The sequence below is a fragment of the Leptosomus discolor genome, chromosome 21 (genome assembly GCF_034619465.1).
Source record: "Leptosomus discolor isolate bLepDis1 chromosome 21, bLepDis1.hap2, whole genome shotgun sequence".
NCBI lineage: Eukaryota > Metazoa > Chordata > Aves > Leptosomiformes > Leptosomidae > Leptosomus > Leptosomus discolor.
Genome location: NC_141411.1, coordinates 6,477,164 through 6,496,336, shown reverse-complemented (window position 1 = coordinate 6,496,336; position 19,173 = coordinate 6,477,164). Strand labels below are relative to the sequence as shown.

At 55.3% G+C, this 19,173-nt stretch overlaps 2 protein-coding genes across 2 annotated transcripts; one reads left to right on the top strand and one right to left on the bottom strand.

Moving 5' to 3' along the window:
* The first annotated feature begins 5,230 nt into the window (after positions 1-5,230).
* TMEM9 (transmembrane protein 9) lies at positions 5,231-10,324 on the top strand. The gene is made up of 5 exons (XM_009952725.2): positions 5,231-5,323; positions 5,760-5,851; positions 6,290-6,398; positions 7,360-7,491; positions 10,175-10,324. Exons 1-5 carry the CDS (start codon positions 5,231-5,233, stop codon positions 10,322-10,324), a joined length of 576 nt encoding a protein of 191 aa, XP_009951027.2.
* Positions 10,325-12,804: 2,480 nt separating this feature from the next.
* LOC104347639 (alpha-1,6-mannosyl-glycoprotein 4-beta-N-acetylglucosaminyltransferase-like) lies at positions 12,805-15,540 on the bottom strand. Its single transcript, XM_086476637.1, is given in 3 exon segments — positions 12,805-13,949; positions 14,987-15,131; positions 15,430-15,540. Coding segments are annotated over 3 exon segments (1,401 nt in total).
* Positions 15,541-19,173: the final 3,633 nt, after the last annotated feature.

The following is a 19,173-nucleotide window of genomic DNA, read 5'->3' as shown; positions in this document are numbered from 1 at the left end:
ATTTAAAATAAATTGCCCTTTAAATATCTGGCAGCTGATGTGACCCCGTCGGGGTGCCGGAAGAAGGTTTACAGTGTAGTCGCTAATACCCATTTCCAGAAAGAACAAGGACAAGCTGTTCTTGTGTGCCCTTAGCCGCTGGTCATGTTAACAAAAATGCCACCTGTCCTTCAGAAGCTGACACTGCACATACCAGTAAGGACTAATTACATCGGTAAGAGGAGAATTCAGGGCATTAACAGCGACGCCTGATGCATTTTCCCTCTTTTGCATATTTGTGTTTCTTTGTTTCTGTGCTGATCTCTGATTCTCTCTCCCTCCATGCCAAATGAATCGTGTTTGGCCTCTATTCCCAAGACACTGCTTATGGAAAGCTCCTCTGAGGCACCTCTCTCACCTGCCTGCTGCCAGCAAAATGAGAGGCCGAAATGGGGAATGAACAGCCCCAGGAAGTCATTGCTAATCCCATAGTCTTCAAACTACAATGAAGCCTCTTGCCAGACCACTGTGCAAGTCAGAGATCTCTGCAGGCCAGTTTCAGTGGCTAACATCAACCCACATTACTTGGAATCCAGAGCAAGATCTCAAAGGGTTCAGGACCCACTACTGGAGCTAGAATTTTGAAGGAACTTGAATTCAGCAGACCAAGAAATTCAGGAAACATGACGGCAACTGTTGGATCTGTATAGTGGTGCACTTATGAATCAGGACAAGGCTGAGCAACTGGTAGGGAGAAATAAAGCAGCAAATCCTGCTCCCTCCAGCCAAACTCTCTCTTTTTCCACTGCTGCTGGGCTTTAAACACAGCGCAGGGATGACATCCAGGAGATAACAGAGCACACTGTGTCCAAGTCACCTGGGACAGAAAAAAAGCCTGCTGGGTAGAGGGAAAGCCAGCAAGAAAGGGAACAGCAAATGGTGTCCTGGAGGAAATGCACATGCAGCTAACCCTCCCTTCCAAGGAACTGGAAACCAGTCTCTTGAAAAAAGGGCTTGAAACTGAAATGCAACTTTCAAGCTCATCTTGTATTTGGTGGGTCTGTCTTTGAGGGACTCACCTAAAAACCCTGATCCCTGCATTCGGTGTCTCAGCTGCCTGGGCTGTCCCATTACTTAGTCCAAGGGGATTGCTCAGTGTCTTGTCACCAGTTCAGGCCGCTTCCTCCAGATGTCTATCCAGTTTAGTCCAGCTCCACAAGAAGCAGTGATACGTACCTTTGGGCTGCAAAAGAACACAGAAAAATGGATTGCTGTGACAACAGGCATGTCAGAGAAGGTAAAATACCTCCTCACCAATTGTGCGGGGAAAGCCAGTAACATAAAATCTCCATCTGGCTTCTAAACCTGTAAAAACTCAGACATTTCATATTGACAGTGTCCTGCAGCCAGGCCTAAGGTTCTGCTCTGAAGTGAGATTGAGTTAGCACCAAAGAGGTTCTTCCACTTGGCAACACTGGAGTAGGAGGAAGGAATTAGAATTCCTTTGTGCATCTAATACCCAGGATAATTCTCATGGAATATTTCCTTGGATCAATCCAGCTGACGTAGGCCATGGTCCTATAACAGACTCCAGCTGAATGGGGGGGGGGGGGGGGGGAATGCAGCCGTGACAGGGTCAGGATTTTCCACATTACAGCAATGGCATGAGAAAACGCTTTTACATCAGTAATTCCCATACCTGAGTGTATGGAGCAGCGTGGGACCTTTTAAAGGCTGGCAGTCTCCACAGTCTACACATTCTACAAGCCCTAAAACAAGCAGTCTCAATCAATTTACTCCTTTCTAAAAAGTTAAAACTATCTATGCCAGACAGACATTCCCTCCTGATTTACATATATCTCTGGCTGACTCTATCTCACCTTAGTCTTCTCATTTTTACTTTCATCAAAGAAGCAAGCTCTGTCAGGTTGGGAAACACTCCTCCCATGATGGGCCACGGCTCCCCACAGCATTTGCCGCAGAGGTTCCTGCCATGGAGGTGGAACGGAGGCTGCATGGAGCAGCCCCACCACTGCACAGAGCCACGGCCCCAAACAGCCTCCCCCTGCCCAGGCCCACCCGCGGGTGAGGCACAGCTGCCCTAGCCGCAAGGTTTCAAGAAGTTAAACCAGAGGTTTGGGTCTCTTCCACCTCCCCCGCCCCGCCTTCCATCAATGGATGCTTTTTACCTGAATCTGATCCTGACTTTATCCAGGGCCACAGACAGAGCTCAGGTAAATCGGCAAAATGCCAGAGCGAGCGGAAAAGCAATGCAACCCACCCAGCTGCAGAGCGGCGCTGCCCAGGGCGCTGCCACAGCAGCAGGGCCGAGGCCAAGGCCACGTGCATGCCTGAGGCTGAGGGTGAGGCCGCAGAAAACGGGACAAACCCAGGATAATTCTAGAAACCTGTACTTCAGAAATGTTCTCTTTGGGCGAAACACAAGACCCCATGGCCTTGGAAAGGCACAACGTGGAGCAATGATGGAGCAAAACTGAGCCAGTGGTTTCCAACACAAGAGGTGGACTGCGGACCTGCGGCCTTGGAGCCCAGAGGATCATTTATAACCGTACACCAGCCGAAAACCAAGGCCACCAGCGTGGCCCGGGTTGTCCCTTTGATGGACACAGCAACGCCTTTGGTGTGAAAGGTGTGAGGCCGGCTGAGGGGAGAGCCCGCTGCTCTGGGGGGAGCAGGGAACTGAGCGCCCACCCGCCGCCCCGTCCCCTCAGGTCTGAGGGGCGGGAAGGGGCTGCGGAGCTGCAACTCGGGACCCGGGCGGGCCAGCTGCCTTCCGACTGGCCTCGGACAATGCCTGTCACTGAACGTCACCCTCCGCAGCCAATGGGCGCGCAGGGACCGGGGAGAGGGTGGGGCTTTGCGGGGGCTGGGGTCGGGGGTGGTGAGCGTCGCGCCCCGGCGCCGAGGGGCAGGTAGGGCGGGTGGGGGCTGCGCTCGGGGCGGCCTGAGGGGAGGCCGGGCCGGGCCGCGCCCGTTCCCTTCGCTGCTCCGCTCCCCCGCCGCTTCCCGCCCCCTGGGGCCCGGGCCGTGAGGGGCCTCGCCGGGGCGGGGCTGTGGGGGAACCCGGTGGTCGGTTGCTCGGTGGGTGTGGTGGGCGGCTCCGGCGGCGGCCTGGGTTACCGGAGGCATCCCGGGTCCCTGGAGGTGGGGATGGGTTGTGAAAGCCCCCTGAAGGGCTGAGCATCTGCGGCTCTTCGGCGGGAGTTGAGGGGTCGCCGCCGGGGGAAGCCCCGCTCCTTGCAAAGGGGCCTGCGCCTGGGGTGGGACCGGGGGTCCGAGTGGGTCGGGTCGGGGGTGGTTAGAGTGCAGATCCCGGGCTGGGCAGTGTGTTGGAGCTGGCCTAGGTTTAGTCTTGGAAAGGCTGCAGGTGATGGAAAAGGTGAAGAGTTTATTGGGGGTACTCCCAGGGAGAAGGGGCACAGGGCGGGTGGGTGCCGTTGTGCTGTGGGCCTGATTGGGGCGGGGGGAGTGTCCATGCCTGGGGGCTGCCACGCTCCTCAGTCACAACTCCGAGCCCCCAACCACGCCTGAGTCGCTCTCCTCCACTGGAGATGATTTAGGCAGATGGCTGCTGTAGGCTTGGCTGGTGGTCTGGAAGACAATAGCTTTAAGGCCTGTGTGCAGGTGCCCTGAACTACGGGTAAATTGGCCTTTCTGTGGTGTTTTACAGTTCGTGATGGGTGGCCTCTGTCTAGGTGTCATTCCACGTTTTTATTTTGTTGCCGGTAAACATGGTGGAATAGATCATGTGTTTTCCCTTGCTTTTATTAAAAATGACAGTTACGAGCTGTTTGGATGATCTGAATTTAGTTGAGCAGGCTAAAACTAAATTCCCAATATGAGCTCCATTGTTGGGTTAAAAATTCAAACGAGTACTAGTCCAAAAACACTTACAGTGGGGAACGTGCACTGTGCAGCTCGGATAAGTCACATGGTATTTCTGATGAAGAGCTAAAACCCTGATGTGCAAGCGTGTCTCCAAAGAATGAACCATTGTTTGAGGTTTCTGCTAACTGGGGCGCAGAGGGTTAAGAAATCCTGCAATAAGCTGATAGGGCTGGAATGCATTTTGATGGGGTTTGGTAGGTCAGCTTGTTAGAAGTGACTGGTGTTTTGTTTAGGTAAAGAAGAGGTGAACTTGGTGTTTGCAATCCATAAAGTCGATGAAGCATTAGTTACGTGAATATTGAGTGTGGACCTGAGATAAAGCAAACAGTGACAGAACATTCCAGTGATGTAAATACTAATGGAATTATGTTCGGTAACAGAGTCCAAGTACCTGGAGTTAGCTGTGGGATTAGGTGTGCATATGGAGCTGATTAACGAAGGTGTAAATTACTTTCCCTGAATAAAGCTGTGCTGAAGTGGCTTTTCAGAGCTGTCCCCAAGGTGGCACTTACAGGCCTGCTGTGCCTCTTGTCACCAGCCGTGCTGCCCGTGGGAATGTGAGTGCCAGCCTTGTTAAGTCGGACTTTGCTTTTTGCAGCGAAGAAAATGAACTCGTGTTCCTTTGGATTTGTGCGAACACACGTCTCTAGAACAACTTTACCTTTGCATACGTAAGGAAAGGCGTATCATGAATTCACCAAGCTAGCAACTTGGAACAATTTTTAAGAATTAGGATTTTACTGAACAGGCATCTTGGAGTAAAGGAGGTTTAGGAATCAGTAAATATTCCACCCCCTTGCCATACATAGTTCATGGCTCAGGAGAGAGGAAAATACGCTGACCCCTTCAGAAGCAAATCTTTGAGTCTCATAAGATGAATGATTTAACATTTGTTATGCAGTTCAGCAGTGAGGCCCCAGTGTACTCCTTTTCTTGGTCAATGGATTTCCTGGTTTTGTATCTTCTACTGGGGAAAACTGTCAGCAGGAAAATAGCTGTTGCAGAGCTCCACAATAGTGAGAGAGTAGCAGGAGGTTATGTGGAGCTGCAGAAGTCAAACTGTAATGAAGTCAGCAATATTTTTTGCAGGAATGTGGTAGTTTGGATGTGTGGCTCTAGATCGTGGAAGCTTTTTTTGATAGGAGTGTTTCTTGGGATGTGTGTAAAGTGTTGCCAGGAGTTTCTGACTGACATCAGCCTTGACTCAGGGATAAATTTCTACTTTCTGGGTAAAACAGAGGCAAGTGGGCCAAAAAAGAAAGCTCTAACTGACTCATTCTGGCTGCTTTCAGCTGAGATCCTCTATCCTGGATGTGAATTTTTATTTCCTCAGGCTTCCATGATGTTTGCCCAGTGCACCCACAAGTGTGCGAGCTCCGTGCTGCTGATGGCACTGCTCTGCTGCATCCTTTTCCCTCCAGCGCAGGCCAGCAAGGTGAGTGAGCGGCTTCAGACATGAGCACTGATCTGGAGGCGGGGGGGGTGTAGTACAACAGAAACAAAAATGGCAGAGAAGCACCTGTTTTTCTGTGGAAGTTCGCAAAGCTAAGGAGTGCTACAGCAGATGTGTCTTTGTCACCTATATTGCTGTGAATGTATGTGACGGTGGCCTCTGTCCTGCCTTCTGCTGTGTTTTGGAGTTTGCATTTTAAAATTTGTTTGAAAAGTACCTCGTGTCCGGGGCAGAGGTGCTCAAGACATTTTAAAACTGTGAAGGTATTGATGTGAAAGAAGCAGCGCAGGGAGACACGGTGTGAAGTCCTCTTTCTCGTAGAGAGCGTTTGGCCTTTCCCTGCGCTGCTGGGTGGTGAGGGCAGCAGAACTGTGCCTACGTGCTCACTCGCTGATGGCGTCTCCTCTTGCCTCTGCAGAGCTCGGAGGACATCCGCTGCAAGTGCATCTGTCCCCCGTACCGCAACATCAGCGGGAACATCTACAACAAGAATGTGTCGCAGAAGGACTGGTGAGTTGTGGGTCGGAGCCCCAGGGGTCAGTCCATGAAAGCCAAGGCTCCGGAGTTTCGTGCTAAGGACGGAATTCCCTGCCCGTGCATTTGCACGGGAAGCCGTTTCTGTCGCTGACGTTCAACCCAGGCGAGGGGCGCTTTTTGGACAGAGATTGAGGGATCGGGGAGATGTGGTTTCTTAAGCCACAGCTCTCAGAAGAGGCAGAGTGTCCCCACCAGCCCCCTTCACCTGAACCAGCTCCCTGCAGAAGGCGCTTGGACACTCTCTCCCAGGAACTTTGGGCTAGCTGAGCTGCGAGGGGAGCTCTCAAAACCAGACCGGTATTACCAGCCTGATGGGAAAACTGAGGCACAGAAAATGTCACCCCAGCATCCTTCCACAGAGCGTTGGTTTCGCCTTGTTGTGTCGCTGATTCTGGTTGCCTTGTGTTGCAGCAACTGCCTGCACGTTGTGGAGCCCATGCCGGTGCCAGGGAACGACGTGGAGGCCTACTGCCTGCTGTGCGAGTGCAAGTACGAGGAGCGCAGCACCACCACCATCAAGGTGATTGAGGGTCTGCTCCCTGTGGCTGGCTCCTTCTCCTTGCTGTGCCACACCATCCCAGGCACAGCTAGGCTGGTGGGTTCCTGGAGAAGAGCCCAGAAAGGGAAAATGAAACTACCACCGCTAGTACACGGTGGGAGTGCCAGGGGCACGATCAGGAGGGCTCCTGGCAGCGAGGAGCAGGCTGTACAGGAGCCCAGTCTTCTTGCTGAGGATGTGTGACAGCGCCAAGCTCCTCTGACTGGGGACCCATCCTGTTGGTCTCCTTTCACATGCAGCACATGTCCTAAATGGACACAGCGCGGAGAAGATCAGCATGGTTTATGCAGTGAGGGCAGCTGCGTCTCATCAGCCTTCCTGCAAGTGCAAGAGACTGTAGTGAGCAAAATTAGAGTGAGGGAAGAGATCAAACATCAGAGGCAGCTGTGACAGGAGCTTCCTCGCCTCTGTGGTGCTTCTTATCTACATAGAATCGTAGAATCACAGAACGGTTTGGGTTGGAAGGGACCTCAAAGATCATCTAGTTCCAGCCCCCTGCCATGGCAGGGACACCTCCCACCAGACCAGGTTGCTCCCAGCCCCATCCAGCCTGGCCTTGAGCACTGCCAGGGATGGAGCATCCACAGCTTCCTTAGGCAACTGCTCCAGTGTCTCACCACCCTCAGGGTGAAGAACTTCCTCCTTGTATCTAGTCTAAACCTGCCCTCTCCCAGCTTCCAACCATCATCCCTGTCACTGCAGGCCCTTGTAAAAAGTCCCTCCCCAGCCTTCCTGTAGGCCCCCTTCAGGTACTGGAAGCCCACTGGAAGGTCTCCCCGGAGCCTCCTCTTCTCCAGGCTGAACAAGCCCGACCCTCTCAGCCTGTCCTCATAGGAAAGGTGTTCCAACCCTCATCATTACTGATTATTTTATTATTACTGACATTACTGATCCTTTTCCACTGTGATGTCCTTAACTGCAGGTGATCATCATCATTTACTTGTCCGTGGTGGGGGCACTGCTGCTTTACATGGCTTTCCTTGTGCTGGTGGACCCTCTGATCCGGAAGCCAGATGCTTATACCCAGCCCCTGCACAATGAGGAGGAGAATGAGGTGAGGCCGTGCTGCTGGTGCGTGCAGGGTGCACGTGGGTGGCTGAGGTCAGGGTGGAGACAGGGCGGTCGGGTGACAAGAGAATGGCTGACAGGGAAACAGAGTGGCCCCGTGCTTGTCCCCTCTGATCCAGTGTGGGACCAGTGCTGTTGCTTTCTGAGCACTGACCACAGGTAAACGTTTAGACTCAAAGCACAGATCATGCGAAGCACAAGGGAATGTTCAAAGTACAAGTTCTGTGTAATGAGACCTGTCCTCTGGAGCCGGGGGTGGCTTTTTACCAAGTGGCCTGAATTTGGTATGTCCATCTAGATCATAGTATTGTAGAATCACAGAATGGTTTGGGTTAGAAGGGACCTTGGAGATCATCTAGTTCCAACCCCCTGCCGTGGGCAGGGACACCTCCCACCAGACCAGGTTGCTCCCAGCCCCATCCAACCTGGCCTTGAGCACTGCCAGGGAGGGGGCAGCCACAGCTTCTCTGGGCAGCCTGTGCCAGGGCCTCACCGCCCTCATGGTGAAGAATTTCTTCCTAATATCTGATCTAAATCTCCCCTCTTTCAGTTTGAAACTGTTACCCCTTGTCCTATCGTTGCACTCCCTGATTAAGAGTCCCTCCCCACCTTCCCTGCAGCCCCCTTTCAGCACTGGAAGGTCGCTATAATATCCCCCTGGAGCCTTCTCTTCTCCAGGCTGAACAACCCTAGCTCTCTCAGCCTCTCTCCACAGCGGAGGTGTTCCAGCCCTGTGACCATTTCCACGACCTCCTCCAGACCTGCTCCAACAGCTCCATGTCTGTCTTGTGCTGGGGGCCCCAGAGCTGGACGCAGCCCTGCAGGGGGGGTCTCACCAGAGCAGAGCAAAGGGGCAGAATCACCTCCCTCGGTTCCTGTTCGTGCAGTGTCCTGGGCGTAGTTCCTTGGTGGTGAGCTTCCAGGGAAGGATGGATTTAATGATTTGCTGAAACATGGGGCTGGCCTCTGTTCTAGACACTTACAAGAGCAGCCTCTGAGGTGGTGGTGTTTGACCCTGCTCTGCAGCTGGGCGCTGTTGAATCCAGGCTCTTGTTCCTTGTGCTTCTCCCCAGAGCAGAATGTCACTTGGGTCCCATCTTTTGGAGAACGTTGGCATATGACATCTTGGGCAAGAACATTAGGACCCAGCAGCAAAGAGCAAGCCTGTCTCTCTCTCACAGATTTTGGGGGAGGACAAATTTCTTGCTGCACTAAATTCATGCGTTTTCAGCATCCAGCGTGCAACATCCTTCCCCTCGGGAGAGAGGCGGTGCTTTAGGGGGAATGATCGGGCCTGATTCCGAGGGGGATTTCAGAACAGGAGTGCCCTGACTTGTAAATCTTTTCTTCTTCCCCTGAAGCTTCCCTTCTCTTGTAGGGAAATACAGGAGACTGAGATGGGGATGGTCTCTCGGAGAGGAAGCGTTGGAGGCAGAGCTGATGGCTAGTGCGGGGGAGTGGAGTGGCCACACGCAGCGATGAGCTCATCTGTAGCTCACGCTGTTTGCAGGATGCAAGGGCTGCCCAGGACTTGTTAGTGCCGCGCGTGGCTCTGCAGCACAGCATTCCCTGTGGCTTTCCCCGTTCAGACATGAGCAGTTCAGCGGGGCGCAGTACTAGGCAGAGCTCTCTCTTGGAGCCAAGTTCTTTGGTGGAGCCCCAGGGCTGTGCTCAAGCTGTGCCCGAGCTGCTGCTCCAGGCCCCCGGCTGCTGGGAGGAGACCCATGAGGAGGCCTTCCCTAGCAATTGGTGGCTCTGGATGCTGGTGAGGAGCTCAGTCACACTTTGAGAAGGGAAGCTGCAACGCTCGAACATACTCTCCTTTCCTAGTCTCTGAGAAAACCACTGGATCAGACTGTCCTGGTTTTACTTCGTTGTAAGTGAAAACTGTTTGGCCCAATTCTTTCGTACGCTGATGTAAGCGAGGAGTAGCCGCTCTGAGGTGCACAGTCCATCTGTTGCCTCCCTCTGCTGAAAGAAGGAGGTCCTGCAGGAGGAGGTGAATTGTATCCTAAAAGGATACTTTGCTCCACTGCTCCACAGCATTAATTCAGATTTAGATCTAGATGCCCACTGTAAATGCCACTGTAAATATTAGGTAAGGTTTCTCTTACTCGTGCTGGACGGTCAACTCATTGGGACAGGCCTTGTGACTGCCTCGTGTGCCACGATGGACCCCATCCAAGGGGCCTTCTGACATTACTGCAGCATAAAAGTGGCTGTTTGGAGCAGCCTGAACAGCGGGGCTGGACAAAAGTCCTGCAGCACCATCCGAGAAACAGATGAGCAGCTCCTGTGTAAGCGGGTGCGCCGTGGCTGAAGGGAATTGTTGGCCCAGTTTCAGCGGGGTGATGCAGTTTGCTTTAGCAGCGTGGCTCCTGGCACCCCCTAGCAGTGCATTTCCAGCAGAGGTTTAGACTTAGTGCAAATCCTCTCCTGGGGACTTTGTCTGAGGGCTGTGACTTTACCACGGGTGGTCCCCAAGAGCAGGCTTTCCAGCTGGAGTTGGGGGCCTGGCGTTGAGGAGCTCTGAAAATGAAGTTCTTTGTCAGGACAACTCAAACCTTGAATTGCTCTTTCAGTTGAGATTTCTCCCAGAGTTGAGCTGCCACCTCCTGTGTTTGGGCTGGGCACGCCTCAGTCTCTTTCACTGTTTTTTTCTGTTGCAGGATGCTCGATCCTTGGCCGCAGCCCCCGCCCCGGCTGGCGCTAGAGCCAACACGGTGCTGGAGAGGGTGGAGGGGGCTCAGCAGCGCTGGAAGCGCCAGGTGCAGGAGCAGAGGAAGACAGTCTTTGACCGCCACAAGATGCTGAGCTAGACCTTTGCTGAGCTCTGCGGCACCACTTCCCAAGAGACAACGTAGCTCCGCCGGCCGAGACAGACAGCAAGTCATCCTTCAGGCCGTCCGTGGTGTTCAAAAGCTCTAAACCTCTCTGATGTACTGGCTTCGTAGAGAGAAGCAGACCAAAATGCTTGCCTCTGGGTTTGTCCCCTTGCCCTTCACCTCTCAGCCCAGAGGCCCCTTAACCCTTGCCTGGCTGAGATCTGCGCTGATCCTTCGCCCCGTGGCTGCATGCAAACGGGCGGTCGTCTGCGGCGCCGCTGCCCCAGCTCACGGGCGGAGTTGCCCTTGCTGGGACCGAAGTCTCTGCCAGCCCACCCCCGCATCGGAGACAGGGGTCTTGGTACGGAGCGTTGGAAGCTGGCTGAGTCTTCCTGGGATTAAAATAGTGGGATCATTTTTATGTGGGATAAAGTCTGTAGCATTCCTTCAGGATGAAGAAGCCGCCTGCTCCTCCTCCAGTTTGCACCGATGTTCATTGGGTGTCGTGGTGCCAAGACAAGTGTGTTGCACTGGAAGGAAGAGGAGGGGGTTCCCTGCCAGTGGTCAGCTGCTGCTTGCGTTCACCTTGGTGTAAACAGAGTGGATTTCCACTCTGCAGTGGAGTCTGTCCAGATTTACACCAGCGTAGCTGAGATTGCAGCTTATCTGTGTAGGTGAGGACCACAAAACTGATCGGTACCTTCACAAGTAGGAGACCAACAGGTAAAAGGTTGATTTACATTTGTATCTTTTCCTGCTTTAGCAGCGAATAAAGACATACTGGGGAGAAAACTTTCTGTTTGTACCCACATTGGTAACCCTTGGTGCTCTCACAGTGTGGTCAGGGGCATCTGTGTCGGAGAGAACTGGGGCAGAGGCTCTGCTGGAGCACTGCAAACACTGCCTGGGCCCTGGGAAGGGGACACTCGTGCTGCTCAAAACACTCCGAGAGCTCTGACTGGGCTTGGGCTGTGTGGAGGAAACAAGTGATTCTGCAATGCGTATATTGATCCCACTGAGAATATTTATGATGTCAGGAAGGTGCTGGAGCTGATCATGTAGCATCTCTGTATTAAATGCAGACAAAGATCAATTACGTGGCTGGCTTTTTTTTCAGGGAAAAGCCCCCTCACGCCAGGTCTGAGGCTCCCAGCACTGAGTGGCTGCTCTCCAGGCTGCTTTCCGGTGCCCAGCAGGCAAGTTGATGCAAGACCTCAAGACCGAGCTGTGGTTATGGCACTCGGGTGTTTTGGCACTGCAGGTGGGTCCCCTGGCACTGGTTTGTGCCCGTCTATGCTCAGAGGGCAACTCTCCTGCTCCAGGAGAGCTGGGCTGAAAGCACGGACACACCGGAGCGGTGCTGCTTGGCGCAGGTCAGGACAAAGTGCTCCGAGCCGTCCCGTGGGAAGGCCGAGCAGGTCGGAATTCCTCGTTTGCTGAAAGCTGGGCGATCGCTGCTAAAAGCCTAATTGGGAGAGGCGCCCGTCACCGCCTGGTGGGCTGGTGCTGCCAACAGCTCTGGATCGAGCTGCCCAGCAGGATCCAGCCCTCCAAGCTGCTCCTGTCGGACAAATCTGAACAGAAACTTTTGGGGGGCTTTGTGCCTGCAGCCTGTGTGTACCCTTCAGCACCTCGCTGGGCTACAAAGCACCCAGAGCTTCACCTTAGACCCAAGTCACGTTTTCCTTTCCCCAGCCTTGTTCTGTGGTGCTCAATCACTCTCCCCCTGTTAGAAACCCCATCGTCCCTGTCCTTCCCTCTCCGTGTGAATCCCTCACGGACACAGGGTGTGGTCCCTGGGAACTGCAGACAACCGCCCCCCCCCCCCCGAGAGGGAGAAAATCCATGTGAAGGCTCTGAACACCGAGCAGCGGCTGAGAGCTGCCGGGCAGGGACCGAGCTGGTGCGATGGGTCCATCTGGTGGCCGGTGCTCCTCTGAGGAGCACCGAGACATCAGGGATCACCAGTGGTAGGGTTCCTGCTCCCAGCGACCAGACCCCTGGGTCCGCAGTCCTGGAGGGTGAGGGGTTTGGTGAGCAGCACCCCCCTACCCTCCCCCGGCCCCTCCCAGGAACAGCTTGAAAATGGGATAGAAGGGGGGGGGAAATAGAAATCAGAGTCAGTGGGTTAGAAAACTGACTGGTGGGGAGAGGTTGCAAAAAACGCCACTGCCTTATTAATTATTTGGTTTGTTAGTTAGCTGATTAGCTTTGTCCTGTGCACCGTCCTTCCCCAGGAGGAGGGGTTTTTGACTGCCCAACCTGAAAACTCCCAAGCCTCTGCTCCTCCCCGTACACCCGGCATTGCAGCCTGCTGGGCCCTGCTCCCAGCCCCGTCCGCCCGCCGTCCCTCCAGAGACACGCGGCACTGCCAGCAGCAGTCAATAATTTAATTCCATATCAAAAAGAGTGGAAAAAAAATAAAAGGCCTCAGCACAAAACCCAGCTGCTTTGGCAACCTGCCACCCCCGCGGTCAGGTGTCTGCCGTGGTCCAGCTGTCGATGCTCTGGATGATGAGCCACTCGCTCCGGTCCCGGGTTACCCGGATCCTCATGCACTCCACAGGGCCAGGCGTGCCCCTCTCCAGCCCCTGCCGATCAAAGGTCCCCTTGTCAAAGGTGCCCACGGTGGTGTAGGCAGAGCAGTCCTGGCCGTTGGGCCACCGCTGCCGGCCCAGCTCCAGCACCCCCTCGTGCAGGAAATCGCCCTGGCGCTCGTTGGAGCCTGTGCGCACCCGGACACGGGTGACACGGGCCGGCTGCTGGAAGACGGCAGAGAAGACGCTGCCGGCTGCTGGGTCTTTCCCCGAAAAATACCCCTCTGCTGTGCTGTACGCCTTGAGGGGCTTGTAGTTCTCGAAGGCGGACATGCCGGTGAACAAGGCTGCTGGCGGGTTGTCCGGAAGGTCCAAGGCATCGGCCTGGAACTCATCATCCTCCAGCCGGTTGATGGTGCCCTGGAAAGAGGAGTAGAGGCCCATGTGCTGGAAGAGGGAAGGCTTGAAGCGGATGACGTCCTTCTGGGTGAGCAGGAGGCAGAAGTGGGACAGCAGCCAGTCACGGGGCATCTCCTGGTAGAAGAGGAGGAGGAAGCGAGCCAGGCGAGGAAGGTCACTGGAGCGGTACAGCTTCCCAATGTAGCCCAGCTTGGAGAACTTGAGGGTGGCCCAGTTGGATTCTTCCTGGGAAGCCAGTGCCTTGCGGATGGCTGTCAAGAAGGACTTGGCGCACCACACGTCGTCCTCGATCATCAAATAGTAAGAGGAGAGGTTGGCGGTGAAGGCGAAGAGGAAGGCATAGTCCACGTTCTGCTTGGACCTGAACTTCACCCACTCCTCTGGGTCATTGTAGTTTCTTTTGAGGCCCTCCAGGGTGGGATAAAACTCCTGCGGAGCGTGGATAAGCAGGAGCCGACCCAGGAGGATGTGGTGAGCGAACTTGCGGGCGATGTTGGCGGCCACGTGCGTGTTCCATGTGGGGTCCGCGTCAGCCAGGTGCACCACCACCACCATCTCCTGCAGCTCCTCCTCCGTCGACTGCTTGAAGAGGGACTGGAGCGTGGCCGGGAGGTAGTAGCCACGTGGCCGCCGCACCGATGCCAACCCCACTGCCAAGAATTCTGCAAGGCAAAGGAAAGGCATTAACAGGCTGAGGGGTGACCTGGGATGAACCACGGTGAGGTTTGTCCCTGCAAGCCACAACGAGGGGGCTCCAAAAAGCTCTGCGTGGCCAACCCACACCGTTAATGCTACTTATGGCCCCATGTCCAAGGCTGGCAGGTCCTTTTTGAAGGTGAAGCCCCCACCGTCTCGGAAGTTGCCCAAAATTGGCCTAAATGGCAGGGAGAGGACAGGAGGAGAAGTCAGGAGCTCCTCTGAAGAAGAAATATTTGAGAAGAACACCTTAAAAAAAGCCAAACCTGTGGAAGGAACAGTGCAGAGACACTCTACAGGGCAGGGGTGGCTTTGTGGCATGGCTACACATCCTAGAAGCATGCCCTTACCCGACTCCAGACCTTGTGGAGATGCAATCACACTGGGATGAGGCATCCTTCTGCCCTCCCCACAGCCCAGCTGTGGCTGCATTTGTTCAGCTTCACTGCAGCTTCTCTTGCTGCTGGTCTGTGCAGCACCATGCACGTACTGGACCTCTGGTTTCAGCATGGGCTCGCGTGGGGCTGCCCTAAGCTCCTTCTCATGGTGTTTGCATGTGAATTGCTCTTCGTGCACCTGCCTAAGAGCTTGACCCACATCTCCCACACTATGCCGTTGTTCTGGCAGTCCAGCCCCACCATCTCCACCATCCTGACTGGAGAGCAGGAAACTCAACCCCAGGGAGGTGGTACCTCAGCCACCTTCTCCACAAAGACCTGGGAAACCCAAAACATCTGCAGTCACTCCAGTCCCAAGGTGGACCATGCTTGGAGAAGCATCATGGACCGTGCTTGGAGCATGCGGACCTTCTTCTGCCCCTCCATCTTCCCAGAGCAAGCAGCAAAGGCTGACTAGGGAGGAGGGCACAAGGTATCAGCAGGTCCCCCACCCCAAAAAGTCTGGAAGCAGACCCCTCCCTGCCTTGGCGCAGCAGCGATGGGGCAGGTCCATGCTGGGACGTGCAGCTGCGATGGGGGAGATGTGCAAACCCAGAGCCACTTACTCTTACGGGGTGAGGGGGAGCCAGCGAGGAGCTGGTAGGTGACATTGTGGAGCGCAGAGAGGTCATCCATGTCCCTCAGGATGTGCTGGGCTCCTGGCTGCAGCATCTGCAGGACCATGTCTGGGGCCAAGCCCCTAAGCTCCACCTGGAAGGGAGCCCCAGGCAGCCGTGTCAGACTCCAGAGGACCATGGACATACGCGAACAAGGGGGAATGACAACAGGGGGGGCCAGAAATGAGGGGGAGCCCCTGTCGTGCCCTCCCTGCTCCTGGATTGGGGGAGGTGCACAGGGCAACCCCAGGGAGAGAAGGCAGAGCTGGGGTTTGGGGGTGATTCAGGGTGGGGAAAGGAGCAGAGCTGGGGCTGGGGTCCATGTGGGGCAGGTGGGGATGGAGGATGCTCCAGTGGCCCCTCCAGTGGGACGTCCATGGTGAGGGACTCACCTCCAGGGGATCCTGTTCCTGCCAGCTGTCCCCGTGGAGGAGGAGGAGGAGGAGGAGAAGGAAGGAGGCTGCAAGCCCAGCCGTGAGGGAGCACTTCAGGGATCACCGCATGGCACAGGGCTGGCACCCCGAGGCCTGTGGGAGGAAGGGGAGCATCGGGTCAGGGCACAGCATGGGGAGAACCACCTTCCCCTGGACGGGACGGTGGGGCGGCACCTGGATGCACCCCTGGGGCTGACCCCTCTGCCTAGAGCACCCAGGGGAGCCCCAGGGCAGCAGGAGGCACCCACACACCGTCCCCTTTGGGCAGGATGCCTCACTCAGGCAGGTACAAAATCCACCCCTCCAGCCCTGCCAACGCCCGCGGCTGCCCTGCAACACCCCATGCAGCAGCTCTGGAGCTGGAGGCAGAAGAAACGCAGGTGACCCACAACTCGGAGAAGGCTTTCGGGTAAGCGTGGCACCCCAGCAGCAGGCACCAAGACCTCGGGACTTGGCACCAAGCCCTGGGAAATGCTCTTTCTTTCTCTCTTTCTTTCTTTCTCTTTTTTCACTCTTTTTTTTCTTCTCTCTCCATATTATTAGATAGAATTAGGGAAAGCCATATTTTTATCTGATCTGTGAAACTTTACCTTTATCCGATCTGTGAAACATTACCTTCAGTAGTAATAATATTTTACAGATCGGATAAAGGTAAAGTTTACCTTTAACAAAAGTGCGTTACTGCTGCCACTCTACTGACCAAAGAGGGTTATTAACTCACTACCTTTGCTGAGCAAAGGGTCTCTGCTGTGCAGGGGAAAACTCCTTTAAAAGGGAGGATACGAAAGATTCACCTGCCCCAAAACCCACCGAGTGGGACGGGACAGGAGGGTGGGAGGGTCATGGCACCCAGCACAGCCCTGGGGTCCCCAACGCTTGTGGGTGCAATGGGCAGCCCCGCCACAGAAACGTGCCTTTTGGGGAACACACAGCACTGCTGTGGGGTGCTGCAGAGCCACCAGAATCTCCCTTTGGTCCCCACATGCCATCTTGGGGTGCAGAGCTAGGGCAGGATTTGACCCTCTCCAGGCACATCCATGAGCCTGCCCGGAGCGGGAAAGGAATCCACAGCCAGGACACAGCCCCCGGTGCCCACCACGTTGTGGTCCTGGGTCCTCTTCCCTCCAAGCAAGTCCCACAAGCCCAGCCTGAGCCAGCCCATCCCATCGCCCCCTTGTGCCATGGGACACATCCCAAATGCTGGTTGAGGTGCTGGAAAAGGGTCCTTCCACCCGTCCCCACCCTGCGAGGGCCTCGGCACAGCCTCAGTACCCCAGCACAACTGGGACCCTGGCACCAGGAGCCGCTCACAAACGTCCCCCTGTCCCAAACCCTGGCGCTTGCACTCTGCTCGCCGAATTATTGTTTTGCCTGGGGGATAGAGAGGTGCCTTAGATGATGCTAAAAGGCACATTTTGGCTTGTTCTTGGAATAAACTGGAGGAGAGAGGGAAGTCCCAGGTGCAAGGGCTGTTTTGAGAGGAGCACACAGCTGCACAGAGGCACAGGCACAGACCCAGCCTGCGGAGGACCAGTCTTCCCAGCTGGGGCTGGAGCTGAGCACTGGAGCGGGACAAGCACAGGGTGACCCACCGCAGGTACCGGCCAGCCCTCACCCTGCCTGGGCTCAGCTCCCATCCGACACCTGATCCCCAGCAAGGAGAGGGGCAGGGTGAGGCCAGGGTGGTGGCCAAGCCTCCATGTTCCCCCTGAGGACACCGGCGAGGCAGGCGGATCCACTTGCAGCCCTTCCATTATTCAGGACTGAGCAGGACAAAGCGGAGGTAAACCAGGGCCCCACGCAGCAGGGAGAGCATCGGGGCTCCGGCCGTCACGGTGCTGATCTGGGGCCGCGTTTCCACACCACGAGGGACCCTTTTGAGTCACGTCCTACGGGAAAGAGCGATTAACTTCCACCAATCTGCATCTTTCCTGCCTGGAGCCCTGGCAGAGACTGCAGAGACCAGTTGTACCACAGCCTCACTGCATCCCAGCCCTGGAGAACATGGAAAAGGGTTCTTTTTTGGCAAGCAGCCTTCAGGAGAGGCTGGGCTTGGTGGACAGCGGGTAGAAGCCCCCCCTGCTTGAGGCTGAGGTCCGGCCAGGAGAGACATCACCCAGCAAACCTCAATGTGAGGTTCCCATGCTCCGGGCAAGGGAGGAAGGAGAAAACATGGTGCCCTGCAGCTCTACACGTGGGCAAGCAGAGCCCAAGCTCCGCAGCATCCCTGCTGCCTCACTGGCCTCCCCACAGGGATCGCAACAGGTCCCCGATCCCCGCCAGCGCTGCTGAGCAGCACGGCTCCCTCACCGGAGTCAGGGCAAGGTTTGCTGCTTGCAAAGGAGAGGGTTGAAAATCATTCTGTGTTTTATACGTTTCAGCCTTGAAAAGGGCTGACATGGGAGAGGCACCTCTTTGGGTTAGGGGGATCTGTCCACATTTAAATACCCTTATTTAAAACCAGCAAGTCTGGTGGTAGCAGGAAACATCCCATTCACCTGCTTCCTGCCGTTCCAGCCTGGGCCACCCGCTTCAGCCACACCACTCGAGGACCAGCTGCCCAGGGAAGGTTACGGGGCTGAAAGCCGCTGCTGTCTGGAGTGGGTGCTGCTGGATACCTCTGCCCCAGAACATTATGCATATCCTGGACATGCCCTATGCCCGATTAAAACATAATCCTGCTTTCACAGGTATCAGAAACACGAAGCCCTAAGACTTGGTCTGTATTTCTTCCCAGAAGCAAAAGGCACAGGCTGCCGTTCCTGTCCCCACTCAGCCGGAGCAGCTCCCTGCAGACGGACACCAGCCTGCTCTGTCCTCCCGCCACACAGCCCCGAGCCGGGAACCGAACAAATTCTCACAGGTAATTAATGATAGAACAAGAGGGAACGGACTCGAGCTGCACGAGGGTAGGTTTAGGCTTGACATCAGGAAAGTTTTATCACCGAAAGGGTTGTCAGACATTGGAACAGGCTGCCCAGGACGGCGGTTGAGTCACCATCCCTTCATGTGTGTAAAGGTTGTTTAGATGTAGTGCTTGCTGGGTAGAGGGGGATTGATGGCTGGACTCTGTGATCTCAAAGGTCTTTTCCAGCCTGAATGACTGAATCTATGATCTCTGCCCCCACCCGCCATATCCGTATCTTGTGCACAAGCAGCAATCACCAGGCGCACGGCGCTGGCATCGTTATGTAAAACAGAGGAGTTTTCAGGGTGCATAGCGGAAAATGCCTGGAAGGATGCTCTTCAAAGCGCCTCGGATTCTGCAGGAGACAGGCTGTGACTGAAGAGCCGCCTCCCTAGGAGAGCGGACACCAGTTGAGAAGGAGCCCCCGCCCCGGACAGCGGAGAGCTGTGCAAGCTGGTGATGTTTCACTTGCAACACTCCTGTGGGGGAACTCCACCACATGGCCACTGAGGACTCGTCCCCGAGTTCAGCGGTATTTAATCCCGCCTCAAAGAGACGACTGTTGTTCACCCGTTGCCCCAGAGCAGCTTCCTTCCGCATGGACACTGCCGCTGCTGTACGACTCTCCTGCACCACGAAGGCAACCACAATCAGGCCAAGCTCCACTATCATGGGAACCACCTTCCTTATCACTTTACAGCACATTTCTCTTGCCCTGGATCTCTACTTCAACTAATCTAGTTCCAAAACTTACCTGTGGGCATCAACACGTGTGCAGCAGCAGCGAACAGGGG

What these genes read in the sequence shown, in the direction of transcription:
- TMEM9 (XM_009952725.2), top strand. Translation starts at nt 5,231, where the DNA reads ATGTTTGCCCAGTGCACCCACAAGTGTGCGAGCTCCGTGCTGCTGATG. An exon ending in CTCCAGCGCAGGCCAGCAAG is followed by an intron (nt 5,324 to 5,759) that starts GTGAGTGAGCGG and finishes TTGCCTCTGCAG; the next exon opens with AGCTCGGAGGACATCCGCTG. An exon ending in ACAATGAGGAGGAGAATGAG is followed by an intron (nt 7,492 to 10,174) that starts GTGAGGCCGTGC and finishes TTTCTGTTGCAG; the next exon opens with GATGCTCGATCCTTGGCCGC.